Here is an 18,066-nt window from a genome sequence, read left to right as displayed (position 1 = left end):
CAACGGACCCCGAGCGGGAGGCTAAGGCCCAGGGTCTTCGGCAAGGAGAGGAGACGAGGACAGACTCGAGTAGACTCAATGTAGCCTCCTGGTAAGCCTTAGGCTCAATCAGCTCACTTTCGTATAGGGGGAGCAGCCTTCGGCCCCGCCAAACTGGGTAATCAAGTTTGTGTAGATGCTGGGTGATGTACCCCACCATGCCAAGTAACACCATATGCGATTAAATGATTACACTTTATAACTCTTACTTTGACTATGTAGATAGTAAAGGAACAAAATGAGAACTGTTCAACTGTTTCTGAAAAAAAAGAAAAAGATGCCATTATTATAAACCAGTTTGTGCACACATCGTTGGAGCTCTTACAGAACCGGGTCCCCCTTCCTCTAGTCGATGTCCTCTGAACTCTGCCGACCCAATGGGACCACCCTTGGCGATCCACGAAACGCTCTACTCAAGTCTGTCCTCGCCGAAGACCCTGGACCTCGAACTCCCGCTCGGGGTCCTTTCTGTTGCCCAGCTTACCGCATCGCGTCTCCTCTCTCTGTCCCCATCACGCCTTCTGCCCCAAAGCCTGCAAAAACAATAGCTTACAGATACACAAGAAAGAATAACATCTATCCCAATTGGTTAGCAAATGAGTACAATTCTCATTATCAGTAATTATAACCCAAACAAGCTACTTTTGAGAACCACTGTCTCAGCAGTTAACATTACTGAGAAGCCATTTTATTAGCCTTAGCAGTAACATAAAAGAAGAAACTCCTTACACTTAGTATAGAAGGTAAATTTGGTGCCTTCAGCAGTGGAAAGGTGAGCAGATCCTGTTCCTGGCTGTCAACATCTCTGTGGACCTATCCTGGGCCCAACAGATTGTTGCAATTACAATGAAGGCACAAGAGCGGCTATATTTCAATAGGAGTTTGAGGAGATTTGCAAAGTCACCAAAGACTCAAACAATTTTCCACATATGTACTATGGAGAGCATTCTGCATGGTTGCATCACCGTCTGGGTTGGAGACACCAATGCACAGGATCGGAAAAAGCAGCAGAGGGTTGTAAACTCAGCCAATTTCATCTTGGGCACTAGCCTCCATGCATTGAAGAAATCTTCAAAAGGCGATGCCTCAAATAGACAGCATCTATCATTAAGGACCTCCACCCCTCAGGACAATCCCTTTTCTCATTGCTACCATTGGAGAGGAGGTACAGGAGCTTGAAGACACACACTCAATGTTTTAGGAACAGCTTCCTCTCTCTGCCCTTCACCATCAGATTTCTGAAGGGTTCATGAAGCCATGAACACTTCCTATTGCGTTCACCAGCAATTTTTATGTGTGTTGCTTGAATTTCCAGCATCTGCAGAATTCCTGTTGTTAACACTTCCTATTTTGCTCTTTTTGCATTACTTCTTTATTTTGATCATATTTCTTATTACAATTTCATAATTTTGTATGTACGGCTGCAAAACAACAAATATCACCACATTTTTCTGTGATAATAAACCTGATTCTCATTCTGCTCAAGCTGTGACCCCTTCTACATTGGTGAAACCAAGCGTAGACTGGGAAACCTTCCATCAGTCACATCTTCCACTCTCTCCTGCCCTTCCCCTTATAGCTTTCTACAGGGAAGACTTTCTTTGTGATTTCCTAGTTTCCTCATCTCTCACTTCCCACCACTCTCCTTCCCCTGGCATGAAGACAGGCTGGTCAGTGGATCATGTTGGCGCTGGCTGAAGTGCCAGAATATGATGCCCTGGATGTGGTGTCCTATGAGGGGAAAGGTGAGGACCAGTGGTCCTATCTCTTTAACTTCTGGGAATGGGGGGGGGGGGAAGGTGAAAGCAGACATACAGAAAAAAGAACAAACACATGGCAACAGGCTCCTGTATCATAACTTAAACATACTGGGATGTAATTTGCAGAGTTGCACTGATAACTTCAGGATTTCTGTTAAACTGTGAAAAAAAATCTTCAATTATCAGTATACTAACAATAAGTATCTGTCTGACAATATGTCTGACTAGTTCTGCCATTCATACAAGGAGATATTAATCAGGATAAACCTCTTCTCCAGAGTTCATAAGAATGAGAGATGACCTCACTGAACCACACAAAATACTTAGAAAGCTTGTCAGGATGTATGCAGGGAGGATCCTGCTGGGTATAGGAGGGTCTCAAAATAAGGAATAGACCATTTAGAAATGAAGTGGGTAACTTCTTTATGCAGTGGATCATTGGAATCCTTTGCCCAAGAGGTCTGTTGAGAGTCATTCATTGATACTTTCAAAACAGAGTTTCTCAGTTCCAGTGATACAGGCTGATCCTAATTGCAGGTGTTGAGTTTGTATGTTCTCCCTGGATTTCCTTCCTGCATCCCAAAAGTATATGAATTGGTTAACTGGCTACTTAACTATTGCTCAATGTAGCTAAGTGGCAAAAACTATCATAAAATTGGTGGGTATGAGACTAGTGAGTGATCTGTTGGGAGCTGGCACCCCAAATGTTTTTTTCTGTGTCATAATTCGCGTATTCATATATTTTAAAAAAATAAATCAGTGAATTCCACGAATAGTGCACTGAAGTGGAACTGAGGTAGATCACTGAAAATTGGAGCACACTCAAAGCGCTAAATTCATCAATTTCTCCCTAGTTCATCAAGTTCAACTGTAGATAGTACAACAAAGTTAGGTCACGCACTTAATAAAGATTTTACTCATGGAAAGATCATGTTCTCAATCCATAGTGGTTATTAATGACGGAAGTTTCAGTAATTGTTCGTGTGTTTTTATTGCTTCAGCATCTACAGGAGGTGCTGCCTCAAGAAGGCAGCATCTATCATAAAGGATCCTCTCCATCCCGTTCACATCCTCTTCTTGCAGCTACCATTAAGCAAGAGGTACAAAAGTCCCATGACACTATGTTCAGGGACAACTACATTCTTACAGCCATCAGGTTCTTGGACCTACACAATCCCAACCCTACCTAGCAATGGAACACCATGGATCATCTCTACGATGGATTGACTGTGTTTTGATTTTGCACTACGATTTTGTTTTCGAACAACACACACAAAATGATGTAGGAATTCAGCGGGTCAGACAGCATCTATAGAAATGAGTAGTCGACGTTTCGGGCCGAGGCTGTTCATTCTTCACCTGCCGAATCCTGCCAGCATTTTGCGTGTGCTCATCCAGATTTTCGGCATTTGCGGTCTTTCGTGTCGTTATTTTCACACAGCTTTTTTTCCCCCTTCCACCGTCTTGTATAATAAACGCCTAATTTATATCGTGTGTCGTCTCTACTGACGTGGCTATGATGCTGCTGAAAGCCAGTTTTTCGGCTTAATGACAGCAAACTCTTGACCCGACCGAGGTAACAACTCTGAGCTCACCGATCCCAGAACAGTCTTCCACTGACTAGAAAGGACAGAAGAGGATCGAGCTGAGAATTTTGCCAGTCGGTAGATACCCCCTGCTGTTGTCGGTCGCTCTCTGTAATAGAAGCCCCGCCGATAATTTACACCCTCTCCCGGTCCAGACCGCTTCCCTTCGCACCCGCTGACTCAGGCCGCGGGGACTGCTGGGATACTGGAAGACTCCTTCCGAGGGGCCGCGCAGCCGCAGTGACTACCGACATCGGCGCTGCGATGGGGACCGAGGAAAAGGGACCGAACGGCGGCAATGGCAACGAGAGTCGGGCATTAGCCTGTATCAGCGCTGAGAGGCCGGAGAAGCTTTGTGGCCGGGGCAAGAAACGGATCCTGGACGAGGAGTCGTACATCGGGGTAGGGGATAAAAGTTACAAGCCAGATCCGTTGCAGATTTCCGGTGTCCCCTGTCCCTACTACTGACCCGGCCTCCTGACTGCGTCCTGTCCCGGCCCAGCATATCTATCGTGACCCGCCATCACATCCATGGGCCTTGGCCTCCCTCCCACCCCTCCCCTCTCCCCAATTCCTCCCACTCCTCTCCCTTTTCCCATTCTTCTTCCCCACCACTCCCTCTCCCTCACCTCTTCATCCTCTCAGGTAGCCCTCCCTCATTCAGCCAGGGTGTCACTGGTCCTATAACCTCTCCCTAATCCAGAACACTTGACTGATTCTTGAGTCAGCCCTTTTGGCTGAATCAACACACAAAATGTTGCAGACACTCAGTGGATCAGGCAGTATCCAGACACTTCACCTGGTCTTGACCTGAAATGGCTACTGTCCATTTCCTTCCATAGATGCAGCCTGACCCACTGAGTTCCTCTTGCATCTTCTGTGTTGCTTCAGATTCCAATATCTACAGTTTTTGTGCCTGTATTGGTTGAATAATGACTTCTCTGATGGTTGGGATCTCGGGGGAAGCTGAGGCGGGCCATCCACTTGCTACTCCTGACTAAGAATACTTCAGTCTTTTGCACTTTTATCCCCAGTACCACTTAGTTAAATGGGAACACTTTTGGAGCTATGCCTGTTAGCTGTTTAACTGACCATTTGTTACTGTTTAGATCATAAGATTTCGGAGCAGAATTAACCCATTTGGTCCATCGCATCTGCTCTGCCATTCCAACAGGACTGATTTATCCCTTTCAATCACATTCTCCTGCCTTCTCCCCATAACCTTCAATAGCCTGACTAATCAAAACCCTGTCATCTTCCACTTTAAATATACTCAATGACTTGGCATCCACAGCCGTCTGTGGTAATGAATTCTACAGATGTACTACCTTCTTGCTAAATAAATTCCTGCTCATCTTTGTTCTAAATGGACATCCCTCTATTTTGAGGCTGTTCCCTCTGGTCCTCGATTGACCCACTATAGGAAATACCCTCTCCACATCCATTCTATCTAGGCCTCTCAATATTCAATAGGTTACAATAAGATTCCCCCTCATTCTTCTAAACTCCAGCAAGTACAGGCCTAGAGCCATCAAATGCTCCTCATAAGTTAACCTTTCATTTCCAGAATCATTCTCGTGAACCTCTTCTGGATCTTCTCCAATGCCAGCTCATGTTTTCTTAGATGATGAGCCCAAAGCTGCTCCCAATACTCCAAGTGTGATCTGACCAGTGCCGTATAAAGCCACAGCATTACATCCTTGCTGTTATATTCTAGTCCCCTTGAAATGAATGCTAACATTGCATTTGCCTTCCTAACCACCATCTCAGCCTGCAAGTTAACCTTTGGGGAATCCTGCACAAGGACTCCCAGGTCCCTTTACACCTCTGATTTTTGAAATTTCTCCCAGTTTAGAAAATAGTCTATGCCTTTATTCTTTCTACCAAAGTGCATGACCATACACTTCCCTACACTTGTATGCCATCTGCCACTTGCTTGTCCATTTTCCTTCTGTAGACTACCTGCCTGTCCACCTATCTTTGTATTACCTGCAAATTTGGCCACAAAGCCATAACTTCTGTCATCCAAATCATTGACCTGTAAAGTGAAAGAAGTGGTCCGAACACAGACCCCTGCAGAACATCACGAGACACCAGAAGCCAACCAGAAAAGGCCCCATTTGCGCTGACACTTTGCCTCCTGCCAGTCAGCCAATCTTTGATCCATGCCAGTATCTTTCCTGTAATTGTGATCTGGCTGGCAGGACCTCCAGGGTTTGACCTAATATGTCAGTTGAGGGACTGCTTGGCTCTGGCTGTTTCTGATGGCTTAGTGGATGTTTGTGACTGCTTTAGCAGCCTGGCACCTTGTGCTGTTCCTTTGATGCCCTCTCTGCACTTCATTGAACTAGTTTTTATTTTAATGATAGAAAAAAATTAGGTGATGAAGTTGCAGAACGCGGTGATGTCCATTTCTGCTGTTGTGGTTCAGTGTTCAGCTACTGGATCTATTCAGAGTTTCTCCCATTCAATGCACTAGTGTCACACCATATATGGAATAGCCCTCAGTGTGACGAGGAGCCTTCCTCAGTAAGGACTCGTGCTGCCATAGACTCAACACAGCCTATAGAACGGCTTCCTCACTCGTCCGGCAAGCTGGGTTTGATACTGTCCAGGTGCAGCCTGCACATTATTCCTGAAAACGTGTGGGTTTCCTCCAGTGGTTCAGTTTTATCCCATGTGTTGAAGATGGGTACTGGTAAAATGAATGGACAACTGTAAATGACTCCCTACTGTAGGGGAGTGCAGTGCTACGTGGGAAGAGTAAACTGGGATTAGTATGCATGGGTACTGATGGTTGATGTGGACTCAGTGGGATGAAGGGCCTGTTTCCCTGCTTTTTGACTCTGTGATGCACCTTCCATGGTAGATTAGTGAGGAAAAGGTCAAAAGCACTTATCCCTCATGGTCTGTCATAAACTGAATTTGCCAGCTATGCCGTTCAGTCCTTGGTGAGTTCAGACAGAGTAAGCCACATCAGAATCAGGACTGGGTTTATTATCACTGACAGATGTTGAGCGCCAGGCTATAGATGTGGGTGGCATGCAATGTAGCAGTTAGCACAATACTTCTCAGCACCGGCTGTAAGATCAGGGTCTGATCCCCACCGCTGCCTGTACATTCTCCCTGTGACTCTGTGGGTTTCCTCCGGCTGCTTCAGTTTCTTCCCACAGTCCAAAGACACATGGATTAGGGTTAGTGAGTCGTGGGCAAGCTGTGTGGGCGCCACAGCTGTGGGCTGCCTGGCGCGATCCTTGCTGCTTTGATTTCACACTAGTATTTCCCTCTGTTTCAATGTATGGGGGCAAATAAAGTGAATCCTATTTTATAATCTGAACATCGCCCATTACATTCTATGCCCTTGCAATTTTCAGTGTTTCAATCATGTGTTATCCAACTTGGAGAGACACTAAATCCTCATTTGAGGGAGGCAATAGCTGGTGATCAGATTGTTCTCTTCGTCATGTTTGACATGATGGGATGTGATTTAGTGGGTTCTGAAAATAAGGTTCAGGTTCAAGTTGTAGTTTATTTTCATTCAACCAGCCTCATGTATACAGGTGAATGAAATAGAATTCTTCTGGGGTCAAGGTGTCAAACACAGCATGTATAGTTACAATTCAGCACATATAGTCACACACACAAAATAACATCAACACCAGGCCCTGAGTGGCATGGCCTGAAGACTGACAGGCTGACATAAAGTGTGAGGTGCATCTTTATACAAGATAATGTAATTTTGCTGTCACTATATAAAAAACAAGCAGTTGTATAAATGTGTGAAACAACAGCAATAAAAGATGAGAGATGACCCTTGCAGGATGAGAATGTGTCTGTGAGTTGGATAGTGGGGGAGTGGTGGTGGTGGTAGGACATTCAGACAGTGCTTACATCTGTGTTGGGGGTAAGAATTCTAAGAGCTTGTGGGAAGAAATTGTTACCCAGTCTGACATTTCTGGTACCAATGCTGCTGTACCTTGTGTCTGACGGCACAAGGTCAGGAAGATTGTGGGAAGGATGGGAGGGGTTTTGTCAATGCTGGTGGAACTGCGTATGCAGTGCTTCTGATAGCTGTCCTGAATTTTGGGGGGGGCTGGGGTTGGGAAGAAAGATATTTTCAGCACTCCTCACTATCCGTTGCAGCATCTTGCAGTCTGATGCATTGTAATTCCCATACCAATTGTTGATGCAGCTGGTCAGGACACCTGATGCTGTTCTGGTCACCAAAGGGTGGTGAATTTGTGGAATTTTCAAGCCACGTGCAGTTGTGGATGCCAAGTTATTGGGTGTATTCAAAGCAAAGGTTGATAGGTTCTTGATTGGACATGGCATCAAGGATTACAGGGAGAAGGCCGGTAATTGGGGTTGAGGAGGAGAGAAGAAAAGAAGGATCAGCCATGATTGAATGGTGGAGCAGACTCGATGGGCTAGATGGTCTAATTCTGCTACTATTTCTTATGGTCTTATGGTAGGTTGTGAGAATAGGGAGGGGAGCCTTATTTGCACCAGTCTCCTCGTGAAGTAGAGGCATTGCTGTGCTTTCTTAAATAAAGAGATGGTGTTGAGGGACCAAGTGAGATCATCAGTAATGTGCACGCCAAGAAATTTGGTGCTCCTGACTCCACAGAGAGGCTGTTGATGTGCAGTAGGGAGTGGTCAGCCAGAACCTCCCTGAGGTCCACAATCATCTCGTTTCTTCTTCACTCAGGTTGTTGTGTTTACACCAGTCCACAAGCTGCACTGCCTCCTCCCACCTCCCTCCACACTGCTGCATCATTTTTGCTGATGCTGATGAGGCCAACCATTGTTGTGTCACCAGCAAACATAATGATGTGATTAGAACTGGATTTGGCAGTACAGTTGCCTGTTAGCACTGTGAAGAGCAGTACAGTTGTCTGTTAGCAGTGTGCAGAGCAGTAGAGTTGTACGTCAGCACTGTGAAGGTCAGTACAGTTGTACGTCAGTGTGAAGAGCAGTACGGTTGTACGTCGGCAGTGTGAAGAGCAGTACAGTTGTACGTCAGCAGTGTGAAGAGCAGTACGGTTGTACGTCGGCAGTGTGAAGAGCAGTACAGTTGTACGTCAGCAGTGTGAAGAGCAGTACGGTTGTACGTCGGCAGTGCAGAGAGCAGTAGGGTTGTGCGTCAGCAGTGCAGAAAGCAGTACAGTTGTCTGTGTGAAGAGCAGTGTGAACAGCAGCACAGTTGTACGTTAGTGTGAGCAGCAGTACAGTTGTACTTTAGCATTGTGAAGAGCAGTTATGGTTGCCTGCTGGCACGGTGAAGAGCAGTACGGTTGTGTGTTGGCAGTGTGAAGAGCATTTTGGTTGTACGTTAGTGCTGTGAAGAGCAGTACGATTGGACGTTAGCGCTGTGAAGAGCAGTACAGTTGTACGTCAATGTGAAGAGCAATACAGTTGTCTGTTAGCACTGTGAAGAGCAGTACAGTTGTCCATTGGCAATGTGAGGAGCAGTAAGGTCTGCTGGTAGCGTCACGAGCAGTACTGTTGTACGTCAGCACTGTGAAGAGCAATACAGTTGTACGTCAGCATTCTGAAGAGCAGTATGGTCGTACGTTAACAGTACAGTTGTTTGTGTGAAGAGCAGTGTGAACAGCACTACAGTTGTACATTAGCACTGTGAAGAGCAGTTATGGTTGTCTGCTGGCACGGTGAAGAGCAGTACGGTTGTGTTTTGGCAGTGTGAAGAGCACGTCGGTTGGACGTTAGCGCTGTGGAGAGCAGTACGGTTGGACGTTAGCACTGTGAAGAGCAGTACGGTTGGGTGTGAGCAGTGTGAAGAGCAGTACAATTGTACGTCAGCGGTGTGAAGAGCAGTACGGTTGGACGTTAGCACTGTGAAGAGCAGTTACGGTTGTCTGCTGGCACGGTGAAGAGCAGTACGGTTGTGTGTTGGCAGTGTGAAGAGCAGTGCGGTTGTATATTAACACTCTGAAGAGCAGTGCGATTGTACGTTAGTGCTCTGAAGAGCAGTATGGTTGTAAGCTCTGTGAAGAGCGGTACAGTTGGATGTGAGCAGTGTGAAGAGCAGTACCATTGTACATAAGCACTGTGAAGAGCAGTACGCTTGTACGTTGGCAGTGCAGAGAGCAGTACAGTTGTCTGTGTGAAGAGCAGTACAGTTGTCTGTGTACACTCACAATGCGCTGGAGGAACTCAGCAGGTCAGTCAGTATCAGTTGAAAAGATTAGTCGACATTTCGGGCCGAAGCCCTTCGTCAGGACTGAAGGAAGAACTTTGGGGAGGGTTTGAAGAATGCTGGTAGTTGAAAAAAACAGTAATTTGAAAGACAAAGGGGTGGGGGAGGGGAAGCATTGAGGTGATTGGCAGGAGAACAATGCGCAGTAGTAGAAGGAGGCGGAACTATGAGGGAGGTGATGTGAAATAGGGATAGAGGAAGGGAGGGGGAGGGAATTACCAGAAGTTGGAGAATTCTATGTTCATACCAAGGGGCTGGAGACTACCTAGACGGTATATAAGGTGTTGCTCCTCCAACCTGAGTTTAGCCTCATCATGGCAGTAGAGGAGGCCATGTATGGACATATCTGAATGGGAATGGGAAGGGTGGCTACGGGGAGATCCTGTCTGTTGTGGCGGACGGAGTGGAGGTGCTCGACGAAGCGGTCCCCCAATCTGTGTCGGGTCTCACTGATGTAGAGGAGGCTGCACCGGGAGAACCGGATGCAATAGATGACCCCAACAGATTTGCAAGTGAAGTGTTGCCTCACCTGGAAGGACTGTTTGGGGCGCTGAATGGTGGCAAGAGAGGAGGAGTAGGGACAGGTGTACACTTACGCTTACAGGGATAAGTGCCGGGTGGGAGATCCGTGGGATCACCTCCCTGCTTCCCCTCCCCCACCCCTTTGTCTCTCAAATTACTGTTTTTTTCAACTACCAGCGTTCTTCAAACCCTCCCCAAGGTTCTTCCTTCAGTCCTGACGAAGGGTTTCAGCCCGAAGCGTCGACTAATCTTTTCAACCGATGCTGACTGACCTGCTGAGTTCCTCCAGCGCATTGTGAGTGTTCCTTTGACAACAGCATCTGCAGATTATTTTGTGCTTACAGTTGTCCATGTGAAGAGCTGTAAGGTTGTATGTCAGCAATGTGCAGAGCAGTACGATTGTACGTCAGCAGTATGAAGAGCAGTACATCAGCACTGTGAAGAGCAGTATGGTTGTACGTCAGTAGTGTGAAGAGTAGTACGGTTGTACGTCAGCAGTGTGTAGAGCAGTACGGTTGTCTGTTAGCAGTGTGAAGAGTAGTACGATTGTTAGTGTGAAGAGTAATATGGTTGTCTGTTGGTGTGAAGAGTAGTACGGTTGGACGTTAGCAGTGTGAAAAGCAGTATGGTTGTCTGTTAGTGTGAAGAGTAGTACGGTTGAACGTTAGCAGTGGGAAGAGCAGTGCAGTTGGACGTTAGCAGTATGAAGAGTAGTGCGGTTGGACGTTAGCAGTGTGAAAAACAGTACGGTTGTCTGTTAGTGTGAAGAGTAGTACGGTTGGGCGTTAGTGTGAGGAGCAGTGCAGTTGGACGTTAGTGTGAAGAGTAGTATGGTTGGACGTTAGCCGTGTGAAGAGCAGTATGGTTGTCTGTTGGCAGTATGAAGAGCAGAACGGTTGTATGTTAGAGCTGTGAAGAGCAGTGCAGTTGTCTGTGTGAATAGCAGTGCAGTTGTCTGTGTGAATAGCAGTACAATTGTCTGTGTGAAGAGCAGTGCGGTCATCTGTGATGAGCAGTGCAGTTGTCTGTGTGAAGAGCAGTGCGGTCGTCTGTGATGAGCAGTGCAGTTGTCTGTGTGAAGAGCAGTGTGAACAGCAGCACAGTTGTACGTTAGCAGTGTACACAGCAGTACAGTTGTATGCTAGCACTGTGAAGAACAGTTATGGTTGTCTGCTGGCACGGTGAAGAGCAGTGCGGTTGTGTGTTGGCAGTGTGAAGAGCATTTTGATTGTACATTAGCGCTCTGAAGAGCAGTACAGTTGGACGTCAATGTGAAGAGCAGAATAGTTGTCTGTTAGCACTGTGAAGAGCAGTACGGTTGGATGTCAATGTGAAGAGCAGTACGGTTGGCTGTCAATGTGAAGAGCAGTACAGTTGTATGTTAGCACTGTGAAGAGCAGTACATTTGTCCATTGGCAATGTGAGGAGCAGTAAGGTTGTCTGTTGGCAGTGTGACGAGCAGCACTGTTGTACATTAACGCTCTGAAGTGCAGTATTGTTGTACGTTAGTGCTCTGAAGAGCAGTATGGTTGTACGTTAGTGCTGTGAAGAGCAGTATGTTTGGACGTGAGCAGTGTGAAGAGCAGTACCGTTGTTTGTGTGATGAGCAGCACAGTTGTACGTTAGCACTGTGAACAGCAGTGCAGTTTATGTTAGCACTGAACAGCAGTATGGTTGTCTGTTGGCAGTGTGAAGAGCAGTACGGTTGTACGTCAGCAGTGTGAAGAGCAGTATGGTTGTACATCAGTAGTGTGAAGAGCAGTACGGTTGTATGTCGGTAGTGTGAAGAGCAGTACGGTTGTCTGTTAGCACTGTGAAGAGCAGTAGGGTTGGACCTGAATGTGAAGAGCAGAACAGTTGTCTGTTAGCACTGTGAAGAGCAGTACATTTGTCCATTGGCAATGTGAGGAGCAGTAAGGTTGTCTGTTGGTAGTGTGTACAACCCTCCTGCTCTTCACAGTGCTGACATACAACTGTACTGCTGTTCAGTGCTAACATAAACTGCACTGCTGTTCACAGTGCTAACGTACAACTGTGCTGCTCATCACACAAAGAACTATACTGCTCTTCACAGTGCTAACGTACAACTGTAGTGCTGTTCAGTGCTAACGTAAACTGTAGTGCTGTTCAGTGCTAACGTAAACTGTACTGCTGTTCCAGTGCTAACGTACAACTGTGCTGCTCATCACACAAGCAACGGTACTGCTCTTCACACTGCTGACGTCCAAACATACTGCTCTTCACAGCACTAACGTACAACCGTACTGCTCTTCAGAGCGCTAACGTACAATGATACTGGCAGTGTGAAGAGCAGAATGGTTGTACGTTAGAGCTGCGAAGAGCAGTAGGGTTGTCCGGTAGTAGTGTGAAAAGCAGTACAGTTGTCTCTGTGAAGAGCAGTACAGTTTTACGTTAGCACTGAAGAGCAGTACAGCTGTACGTTAGCAGTGTGAACAGCAGTACAGTTGTACGTTAGCAGGGTGGAGAGCAGTACTGTTGTATGTTGGCACTGTGAAAAGCAGTACAGTTGTCTGTTAGCTCTGTGAAGATTAGTACAGTTGTCCATTGGCAATATGAGGAGCAGTAAGGTTGTCCATTGGCAGTGTGACGAGCAGTACTGTTGTATGTCAGCACTGTGAAGGGCAGTACAGTTGTACATTAGCAGTGTGAAGAGCAGTACAGTTGTCTGTTAGCACTGTGAAGAGCAGTGTGAACAGCAGCACAGTTGTACGTTAGCACTGTGAAGAGCAGTTATGGTTGTCTGCTGGTACGGTGAAGAGCAGTATGGTTGTGTGTTGGCAGTGTGAAGAGCAATTCGGTTGTATATTAGGGCTCTGAAGAGCAGTACAGTTGGACGTGAGCAGTGTGAAGAACAGTATGGTTGTACATCAGCAGTGTGAAGAGCAGTACAGTTGTACGTTAGCACTGTGAAGAGCAGTTACGGTTGTACGTTAGTGCTCTGAAGAGCAGTACGGTTGTACGTTAGCGCTGTGAAGAGCAGTACGGTTGGACGTGAGCAGTGTGAAGAGCAGTACAGTTCTATGTCAGCACTGTGAAGAGCAGTACCGTTGTACATTAGCAGTGTGAAGAGCAGTACGGTTGTCTGTGATGAGCAGTACAGTTGTACGTTAGCAGTGTGAAGAGCAGTACAGTTGTATGTTAGCAGTGTGAAGAACAGTACAGTTGTACGTTAGCAATGTGAAAAGCAGTACGGTTGTCTGTTAGAAGAGCAGTACGGTTGTCTGTTGGCACTGTGAACAGTTGTACGTTAGCACTGCGTAGAACATTACGATTGTACTTTAGCAGTGTGAAGAGCAGTACATTTATACGTTACCAGTGTGAAGAGCAGTACAGTTGTCTGTTAGCAGTGTGAAGAACAGTACAGTTGTATGTCAGCAGTGTGAGCAGCAGTAGGGCTGTACGTTATAGTCATAGTCATAGTGATACTTTATTGATCCCGGGGGAAATTGGTTTTCGTTACAGTTGCACCATAAATAATAAATAGTAATAAAACCATAAATAGTTAAATAGTAATATGTAAATTATGCCAGGAAATAAGTCTAGGACCAGCCTATTGGCTCAGGGTGTCTGACCCTCCAAGGGAGGAGTTGTAAAGTTTGATGGCCACAGGCAGGAATGACTTCCTATGACCCTCTGTGCTGCATCTCGGTGGAATGAGTCTCTGGCTGAATGTACTCCTGTGCCCAACCAGTACATTATGTAGTGGATGGGAGACATTGTCCAAGATGGCATGCAACTTGGACAGCATCCTCTTTTCAGACACCACCGTCAGAGAGTCCAGTTCCATCCCCACAATATCACTGGCCTTACGAATGAGTTTGTTGATTCTGTTGGTGTCTTCTACCCTTAGCCTGCTGCCCCAGCGCACAACAGCGAACATGATAGCACTGGTCACCACAGACTCGTAGAACGTCCTCAGCATCGTCCGGCAGATGTTAAAGGACCTCAGTCTCCTCAGGAAATAGAGACGGCTCTGACCCTTCTTGTAGACAGCTTCAGTATTCTTTGACCAGTCCAGTTTATTGTCAATTCATATCCCCAGGTATTTGTAATCCTCCACCATGTCCACACTAACCCCCTGGATGGAAACGGGGGTCACGGTACCTTAGCTCTCCTCAGGTTTACCACCAGCTGCAGATAATTCTGCTCACACCATGTGACAAAGTTTCCTATCATAGCCCTGTACTCAGCCTCATCTCCCTTGCTGATGCACCCAACTATGGCAGAGTCATCAGAAAACTTCTGAAGATGACAAGACTCTGTGCAGTAGTTGAAGTCCGAGGTGTAAATGGTGAAGAGAAAGGGAGACAAGACAGTCCCCTGTGGAGCCCCAGTGCTGCTGATCACTCTGTCGGACACACACTGTTGCAAGTACACATACTGTGGTCTGCCAGTTAGGTAATCAAGAATCCATGAGTTCACGTTAGCACTGTGAAGAGCCATACAGTTATCCGTTGGCACTGCAAAGAGCAATACAGTTGTCTGTTACCACTGTGAAGAGCGGTACGGTTGTACGTTATCACTGTGAATTGCAGTACAGTTGTACATTAGCGCTGTGAATTGCAGTACAGTTGTACATTAGCGCTGTAAGGAGCAGTACGGTTGTAAGTAGTGTGAAGAGCAGTACCGTTGTATGTCAGCAGTGTGAAGAGCAGTACCGTTGTACATCAGTAGGTGTGAAGAGCAGTCTGGTTGTACGTCAGCAGTGTGAAGAGTAGTATAGTTGTCTGTGTGAAGAGTAGCACAGTGAAGAGCTGTACAGTTGTCTGTTAGCAGTGTAAACAGCAGTACAGTTGTATGTCAGTGTGAAGAGCAGTATAGTTGTGCGTCAGCACTATGAAGAGAAGTAGAGTTGTACGTCAGGACTATGAAGAGCAATACAGTTGTCTGAGTACTGTAAAGAGCAGTACAGTTGTACGTCAGTGTGAAGAGCAGTACGGTTGTACGTTAGCAGTGTGAAGAACAGTACAGTTGTCTGTGTGAAGAGAAGTACAGTTGTTAGCACTGTGAAGAGCAGTATGGTTGACTGTTGGCAGGGTGAAGAACAGTACAGTTCTCTATTAGGACTGTGAAGCATATTAAAATTGCACGATAGTATCCACAGGAACTTGCTTGTCTCTCTATCGTTGCATTTTGACTGACTGATGTGTTTTGTCTGCTTTCACCCTTTTCCCTGCCTACTAGGATTGCAGCTGCTCCTTGCTTCGTGTCTCAGATCCAATGCCTAATAGGAGCCTTTTCCCCACAACCCCATTTCCATGTCTTTTTTTCAAAGGTTGCCCTGTACACATCAAAGGTTCACCTGGTCACGATCCAGTTGCAGTAGACACTGGATAATTTTCATCCTCACAACTAAAGAAGCTCAAGGAGGTGACATTATTATTTCCTCCACTTTGTCATTTGTAGTCCATTACAAATAGCAATGGAGGAGTTTGATGGTGGAGGTGCCAGGTGATTATCATTTAGAAGGTGAAAGAGCAGTAAACACGAGGAATTCTGCAGATGCTAGAAATTCAAGCAACACACCTCAAATTTGCTGGTTAACGCAGCAGGCCAGGCAGCATCTCTAGGAAGAGGTACAGTCGACGTTTCGGGCCGAGACCCTTCATCCTGATGAAGGGTCTCGGCCCGAAACATCGACTGTACCTCTTCCTAGAGATGCTGCCTGGCCTGCTGTGAAAGAGCAATATTGACTTAGTTTCAGACCCATTGACGTTTCAATGATGCGTTAATGGTTTCCAGCCAAGCAGCTTGACAACTTTCCTAACTGCTTCAAAAAGAGGCATAAATTATTAACTGTTTTGTCTGGAAGCAGTGCCACTTGGACTCACTTTAATTTCATTGGGATTCTAAGTACATTCTGAGCCAAGCAGTGCTCAGTGGCTTTCTGGGTGAAAGTATTCACCTTCAGGAGCAGATGTTCGCTGGAAAAATAAGAACCATAAAATTTCTGGTTCCATTTTACTTACTTGCCATCGAACATCTGTGTATCTCATAATTTATGCATTCTCAGTTTTATTTTAAAGCCACATTACATGATAGCCTTCCTCTATTTAGACCATAAGTCATAGGAGCAGAATTTGGCAATTTTGCCCAACGAGAGTTTGCTATGCATTGGGTGCAACCTGCTTGGGTATATCCTAAATAAGGTTCTCCTGCACTTGTTGGCTAGAAGGCAGCCAGTTTGTGAGCAGCTCATGTTACTCCTGAGACTCAGAGTAATGAAGGAAATTATCACTGCTAATATACAGCTTGGCAAGAGAGGGAGGGAGGAGAATCCCAGTTCCCTTCCTCCTCTCCACAGTTCTAAGCATTCCGAACTGACCGTTGTTCAATGGCTTTGCAGTCTAAGGGCCTTTCTTTTGGAGGTTGTGCAGCTTGGTGTGGCAGTCCAGCAGAGAGGACGTTTTGGATCTAGCTGGGTAGCATAGAAGGACACAACCTCCTTAGAAAGTGAGTAAAGGAAGAGCCTCAGCATGGACTCTTCATTGTCTCCCAAGGCAGCCACACACAGATGGCTATCAGGATTGGTATAGTGTTAGTGTGCTCTTCTCCCTCCTTTGGGATGACATATTGTTTATCGGTGACGGGTGACTGTGGCATGCCTCTTATCATCAACTTCTGCCAGTTGTAATGGACCAGGTCACTGCCTAACCAGCTTCTTTCTGGCATTGGAGAGGGTCCAGAGGAGGTTCATGAGAATGATCTTGGGAATAAAAAGGTTAATGTATGAGGAGCATTTGATGGCTCTTGGCCTGTAATCACTGGAGTTTAGAAGAATGAGGGGTACCTCATTGAAATACATCGAATATTGAAAGGCTTAGATCAGGAGTGGCCAACCTTTTACATTCCAGGCGTCAATTTTTTCACGCATGAGTTCAGATGTGCCATACAACTCTTGTACCCCCTTTCAATTCCTGTAAAAGTATGTTAATATAGACATATTTAGTATTTTTACATGATATATTGCTTTAATATAAAAACAAAATAAACATTACTTACCTTAGTGAGACTTAACAAATATATTTTGTCGTCTTTTGATTTCTTCCTTTTTCTTAATCACATATTCTTTCTGTAACTCAGACCCAAGCACTAGCTTCAGTTTTCCTGCTATTTCAGTCTGATGTTGTGTTTTATAGTGTCTCTTAAGATCATGTCTTCTATTATGTGAGAAAGTGTTTTCACAAATAATGCACAACGGTTTTCCTGATAGACCCGCAATAGATAAGAACTCATTTTCCCACTGTTCATTGAATTCATGCTTAGTATCACTTTCTGCTTTTCTTTTGCTCATTTTCTTTTGCACTGTGATGGGTAACTGAATGTAAAAACAAGGCTTAATTTTCAAAAAAGTACAAAACTGCAAATATTCACAAAGGATGAACAAAGCACAACTCCGTAGTGCATGAGTGTCAATTGTAAACTGACTGGCAAAAACCTGCGACGCACTGCTGGTGCAGAAGCCTGGCGCCTCAGGATCAAACAAGTATCAAACGTGTATTGAACAGTTATGGAACGACTGCAGAACAAAGTCCTTCTTTCCTAGTTTGACTCATTGAACATTTTTAAAGAATTGAAAACAGATTAATGTGAAAGAAGATAAAATTCGCCAAAAGATGTGCACAAAATAACAAAATCGCTAAAAATAATTGCTAAGTTTTAGATTTATTTTCAGTAAAACCCATTTCTAGCTCTAAGCTACTTGAATTCCTGTTATGATTTTTTTTTCTACAAATCGGTTTTTGGTTAATATTTTTTGCATGAGTAGGCTTACTTTTTTATTATTATCACTGGGGTGCAGTGCGCCACTTCTAATCATCCAATGTGCCACTTTTGCTGCATGCGCCATAAGTTAGCCATCCCTAGGTGGAGAGGGTGGAAGTGGTGAGCACATTTCCTATATCAGGGGAGTCTAGGACCA

The 18,066-nt window shown here is 45.5% G+C and overlaps 1 protein-coding gene across 1 annotated transcript in view; it reads left to right on the top strand.

Annotated features, from left to right (window-relative positions):
• Nucleotides 1–3,636: 3,636 nt before the first annotated feature.
• The window catches only part of ess2 (ess-2 splicing factor homolog), a 68,230-nt gene continuing 53,800 nt past the window's right edge, over nt 3,637–18,066 (top strand). Inside the window, exon 1 of the mRNA XM_072245122.1 lies at nt 3,637–3,787. Coding sequence (XP_072101223.1) covers nt 3,650–3,787 — 138 coding nt within the window. The 5' untranslated portion in view covers nt 3,637–3,649. The remainder of the gene's footprint in view (nt 3,788–18,066) is intronic.

Source organism: Mobula birostris, chromosome 2 (genome assembly GCF_030028105.1).
Source record: "Mobula birostris isolate sMobBir1 chromosome 2, sMobBir1.hap1, whole genome shotgun sequence".
Taxonomy (NCBI): Eukaryota; Metazoa; Chordata; class Chondrichthyes; order Myliobatiformes; family Myliobatidae; genus Mobula; species Mobula birostris.
The sequence above is the reverse complement of the archived record's forward strand: the minus strand, read 5'-3'. Positions and strand labels throughout refer to the sequence as shown.